General features: G+C 36.5%; 1 protein-coding gene across 1 annotated transcript in view; it reads right to left on the reverse strand.

Annotated features, from left to right (window-relative positions):
• abca12 (ATP-binding cassette, sub-family A (ABC1), member 12) overlaps positions 1-6000 on the reverse strand; it is a 66110-nt gene extending 60110 nt beyond the window's left edge. Inside the window, exons 1-6 of the mRNA XM_069154598.1 lie at positions 5896-6000; positions 5355-5432; positions 5066-5159; positions 2494-2632; positions 1257-1387; positions 164-234 (exon numbers count right to left, since the gene is read on the reverse strand). Of these exons, the coding sequence (XP_069010699.1) occupies positions 164-234; positions 1257-1387; positions 2494-2632; positions 5066-5159; positions 5355-5420 (501 nt within the window). The 5' untranslated portion in view covers positions 5421-5432; positions 5896-6000. The remainder of the gene's footprint in view (positions 1-163; positions 235-1256; positions 1388-2493; positions 2633-5065; positions 5160-5354; positions 5433-5895) is intronic.

Raw genomic sequence — 6000 nt, forward strand, 5'->3', positions numbered from 1 at the left:
TTCCATATTTCATCCCCGGCCATTTTTAGGTGATTTGAGGGAATACGTTGATTATTCTTTGATGAGGGGCTTAAATACTTTCCTGTCTGAGTTCAAATGAATTGCAATTGCCCAACCTCTTCAGGGCATTTTGTTCCTTCAATGACATCTTGACATAACCCACCTGGTCTTGCAGAAGAGTGGTGTTGGCACTCATGCGAGAGACATTATGAGGCCTTCCTGGGTTAGGTAAACCTTTAATACAAGAACACATGGTTGAAGACTTCAGACAGTAGGAGTTACAGTAACACCCGGTAATATAGTCACCTTATAAATCAAAAAGTCCTTATTTGCTAAACCAAATGGTAAAAGAAACTATAAAGCGTAGTTGTTAAAACAAAAGTTCTACATTTTTACAAAAACGGCTTTTTTTTCTCGCAAAACGCGACATGAACAAATTATTCCCCGTCTGAATATGAAGCTTCCAGGAGATGGTTAGCTGCCTATCCTATCCTGTCTTCCCAAAAAGTCAGTTATTATTTAAATAAGCCCAATGGCATGCTCATGCTTGGTGTTTTTTTTATAATGTTTAATCTACTAGAAAATAGAGAATTCTAACTACATATGTGTCTAAGTGTGACTTTCCATCATCATAAATAGGCCTCAGTTAATCATCTAATGGTTATTTGCAGCACTAATGCATTTAAAGGTCCCATATTTTACACTTTTCTGATGTTTTATTTGCTGTGTGGATATCCATAAAATATATTTTTGTGGTTTCAAATACCAAAAATCATCTAAATCTGGTTTCAAATCTCTTATGTTTCTCTCTGTTGCAACATTGAGAACAGGCTGTTTAGTGTCTGTGTCTTTAAGTTGTATTGATATCACTGAACATCTCATCTGATTGGCATTTTGTGAGTGACGCACAAACTGACACGTTTTCTCCGCACTTGACGGTTGTTAACTCTGTGACAGAAATCACAACAAACTTACATTAGTTCAAACTGCACAGTTGCTGAACACGTGCATTTCTTTGTGGACTGAGCGTTTTGAAACTCCCACAGTATGTATACAGCACTTTGACGTGTTTTATAATAACAAAAGCAATAGAAATCAGAAATCATACAATTTGCGACCTTTAAATGGGGCTATGAGAATGAAACAACGTGAAGATACCCAAAACGCCGAGTTAAACCCAGAACTGGAGGTCAGAAACTTTACTGAAGAACTGAAAAATGTTGTCTTGGAGGGGTCTGTGGAGGGAGATAACATACCAAAAATGTTGCCCAAGACTTTAATCAGCACTGCAGGATCATTCTTGGCATCACGGGGGAAAGCGAATTTTGAAAAATCTTCTCCTTGAAGCAGATTTCCCAGTGGTGATGTACTCAGCAAGTTGGAGGATCTGTCATACAGTTTCAAAAGGATAAGATGAGGTATAATGATCAGATGAAGTCTACATAAAAAATGTCTGATAAAGGTTAATCATTTTAAAAGCTGTTCTTGAAGGTTTTCCCACAGAAGGTTTAATCAATTTTTCTGATTCATAAGTTGTGGACGTCACCTGTTTACTTAACGTCTTATTCTAATAAGTATCACTGTGCCGTGCTGAAACCAGCGGCTGGTCTAAGAGTTGCCCCTGAAACTAAATACTGTATGAATATATGTTGTTGTATAAAATATATAAATATTGATCATATTGCTTTTCTTGGTTAAATTGACATGATCAAATTGTACTATTTGTACTCTTTGTACATTTAGACTTTTCCAGTAATTATATTTATCTTAAATACAAATGGAAAAGTTCAGGAACATTTTTCTGAAAATTTTAATGAACATTTTAATGAAAAATAAAAAATACTCAGGGAAAAAAAAAGCTGTTAATGTTGAACTGTGGTTCTTGAAAAGAAAACAAAAGCTTGACTAAAAAGGAGTGGAGGGTCATGAGTTAGACAAACAGGTTTTTCTACCGTCATTCCCTCGTATAGAATTTCTATTGTTGTGACAGCGCCACAGATTAACATGTTATCTCTACCAAGTGATGTTTTTTCAGACTTGAACTTCAACAAAGCAAACAGGTGCCTGGTTATGAAACTCCACATGTTGACAGAGTTGTTTCAAAGAAAATACAGTAAAGAAGAACAGACATAATAGTTATCAGTCATCTTCTGCTTGACAACAAAATGTGGTGAATAGGTAAGGGTGAAGGCCAGTTCCCTTCTTCTTCCACAGAAGGGAATGTTTGTTGTTGCTACATTTCCATGATCACACTGACTAATCATCTCATGTGATGCTGATATGCTGCACTGTGTCCCTCCTTTGTGACTTAAGGATCTTCTGCACACCTTCAATCATATGACCAAGGCTAACAGACACACTACGGTGAAGATGTGGAAGCTTCGTGAAACACTTTAGAGGCGTATTGACTAAAATTATACTTCAATAAATATGCACTTATATTCTCAGCATATGGGTAAGATGACATACAGTCTGCACCGATGAATCAGGTACCTTGAATGCCCTGATGACTTTGCTGTGGTTGGATCCACCAGGCTAGACTTGTCATGACAATAGCTGTCTTTGTTGCACATGAGGGTCTGCAGGAAAGGGAAAAATCCCGTGCTGGGGAGATTCCGCGGTGCCCCATAACCTAGAGGAGACAGAATAAAGTTTTACTGTGCTTTCACTTCCGTTAACAATTCTTTTTAAAATCCTTAGTTATTTACTTTAGGCCAATACAATTCTTTCAGACTTAATATTATATTCACGACAATGTCATACTATTGATGATATTAAAGGTGAGGACAAAATATCCTAAACACATGAGCTGATCAGCAACAGATTGGTTAAATAGGAAAATCTGCCTTGAGAACTTGCTTGAATAGGTGTAAGAACGTTTTTGACCACTAGATCAGAAGCCTGAGCTAATTTCTGTTTGACTGTATCACTAGCCGTGAGTAACTTGTGGTCGGAAAACAATCTCGGCAATTACTAAGATTCAGGACGAGATATAAAGAGCCTGAAGATCAAGTTGCGGTCAGACAGCTATGACTGGACTGATATTCAATTCATGTGTTTCATCTTGGAATTGCAGAACAGATAATGACAAAGTAAAGCTGTGAAAGTCAAATCCCACCCAACCTAACGTTAGCTTAACTCCTAGCAGTGAAAAGTCTGTATTGTAACGTTAGCATCAGCTAAGTACTTGCTGCTACAATTCAGGGTTACGGTTAAAAGTGATTAAAAGTGTCGTTTGTGCTCACAAAAATGTCTAGTAGTGCTTGCTGGGTGCGATCATCAAATATTCAATCACATAATGTAAACTACTTTTCAACAAACTCCACAGTTTAGATTTTTTTTAAAAAAGGATTAAGTCACCATTGGTTGACCAAATGCTGCAACTTCCTGTATCTGTTTCAAAGTAAAAGCCCTTATTTTAAATTAAAAGCTTGATCTTTTCAAAAACAGCCCAGACATATGCAAGGTCCCCTTGCCGAGGTACATTTATGTTGTGAACATCAGCACTATCTTCGAGTATCTTTTATTCACTACAGAAATCCATAACGTAATACTTCAAATATTACACTTAAGCATTTAAGAGCATTTCTACTATCAACAATTAGACAAAAAAAGCATACACTTTGGTGTCTGCGTATTTTTGAAAATTCTTATCTATCAAACATTACATTGCAACATGACTCCAAATACAACAGAAGCCATCCTAGAGAAAATGGGCAAGTTATTATTTACTTCTATAATGAAGACTACAATAGGTAGTTCTGAGACAAATACCAGCCCACATTGGATGTAAATTATTTTAATCTTTTTTATCTGCAAGTCACTTTAAATCAATTTGAAACACTATACAACACGATTTCAGGCTACTGCTGGTCATTCGGTCGGATCAGATAATGAACATGGTTTCGTTGCCTGTTTTGGGTGTCGTCTAATACTGTATATATATGTATATAACAAACAACCCACAGAGAGCACCTATGGGAGAGGGAAGGTGCCATTGTTTTGACTCAGTGGGTAGTTTTTATATTGAGGAACACTGGGGTTATTGAATTACAAAAGAATCCCTGCCTCCTTAGAATCTGATCCATCTAAAAAGGCTGAACGAACATAAGAGGGAGGGTTAACTCTACACTAGTTATAATTACTACCATGAGTACAAAGGTTTTTATCATAGCGTTAAAGGCAGGAAATTTGACCCAATCATAAAAGGTTTATTCAAAATACTCCTCCTGCTTTGTTTTGTGAGGTCAAAAATCGATTTGTTAAAGAACTGGGCCTACAAATAACTAAAAGGCTTCTGGTATTCTTTTTTCAAACCAACTGGTCACATGTTCTGCCACTCCCTCTATAACCAACCATTGAACTGAGGTCCTAGATGGCATCACAAAGCCACATTTACCGCAGATAAATAAATGTGATCTTAGCCAGTACAAAGGTTAAAAAATAAAGGAGTACATACATCATGACAGCATTGATGAAAAAGGCTCAGTTCTGAAGGATTATTGCTGTTTGAGTTTAATCCTCCCATTTGTTTACTTTGATTGTGAAATTGGAATGTCAGGTTCGCAGGTGCCAACCTTCAAGGTGTCAATGAAAAATCCTACAGTCCACGTCAAGTCAGTATTGTGTCAATGTAAGCTTCAGAAACCTCTTTTGTTCCGCAGTTGACTGTACCCACCCTTAATGAAACTCACAATAACATCAGACTTATATAATAAGTATAATAATAATATTTTCAGTAAAGTATTTACTGCAATACTCTGAAAATCCATTACAGATATGAAAATATAGTAAATACAGCTGTGATTATTTATAAAAGCAGCTTTAATTTGCTATACCTGACCTCATAGAAGATTTATGGTAGTGCAAGAGTAGTGTAAAAGTAAAATCGGCAGATTGTGACAGATTTACAGTATCATGTAATGAATGCTTTATTCTCTTTTCTTGCAGTGTATTTTTGTTTTATTAAATAATATCAGTGTTTACAATTGATTTAACAATAGTAAGCGCTGTCTTTGTTAAAAAATAAGTTTGTGACGAAGTGATACTGCAGTTTTACACTCACATGTTTCTCTGACTATGGGAGGGAACTGGTTGCGGGTCACAGCAATGAGGATGAAGATGATCAGAGGCCAGGTGATCAGAGTCAGGGACCAGAACTACAACACAAGATATTGTAAAACTCATTATTGATAATCAGTTCACACAGAGTTAATTTCCATTTTGCATTTTAAGTCATACATGATTTAATATTCCTGAGTTTCCAGGCTGTATGTTTGCTTATTTGTGGCATTTATTCTCCACAATCTCTTTTAGGTAATTAAATAAAAGTGACAACTCCACTTATCACTCACCGGCTGTCTGATGATGGACAGTCCATTCTTCCACAGAAGAAGTTTCAGTTGCTGGAGGAAGGCCATCAGTGGAGGTGGCTAAAATAAAGACACAATATATTAAAAGTATATCTCTAGTCTATTAACAAAAACATACACAAGCAAGTAGAATGTGTTTTAGGCATAGTGTGTAACAGCATTCCTCCACTAATGTATATGAGATTGAAAGTTAATTATCTTAAGCTTTCATAGAAGTGTCCAAAGGAATGACGACTCCATCGGCTGTGATATGATCCAAAACTCTGCAACATTAATGACCTTGTCATAAAATCCATGTGTCTACATATAAGGGACTTAGGTCTTTTGGCATAGTCTGATCTTTCAGATATAAACAGATGAACAACTACATTTATCCTTATTACTCGTAAGATTCACAAGAGTCCACACAGAGAAACTGGATGAAAAATTACTTCTTCATGAAAATCATTTCGATGTTATCAGTAAATACCTTTATCATATGTACACTTGATAATACTGCAGTAATAAATCACGGCTGACCTACCTGGCTGTAGCTTTCCTCTTGATTGGTCTAGTGATGTGTTATCTGACGGTAGCTCGCAGGCTCGTTAGGGAGTGCATGGCGCTCGATGGCCCCTAGCAGGATGCC

This window comes from Embiotoca jacksoni, unplaced genomic scaffold (assembly GCF_022577435.1).
Source record: "Embiotoca jacksoni isolate LCO1_2020_lvr unplaced genomic scaffold, fEmbJac1.0.p SCAF_2, whole genome shotgun sequence".
In the NCBI taxonomy this organism is placed as follows: Eukaryota; Metazoa; Chordata; class Actinopteri; family Embiotocidae; genus Embiotoca; species Embiotoca jacksoni.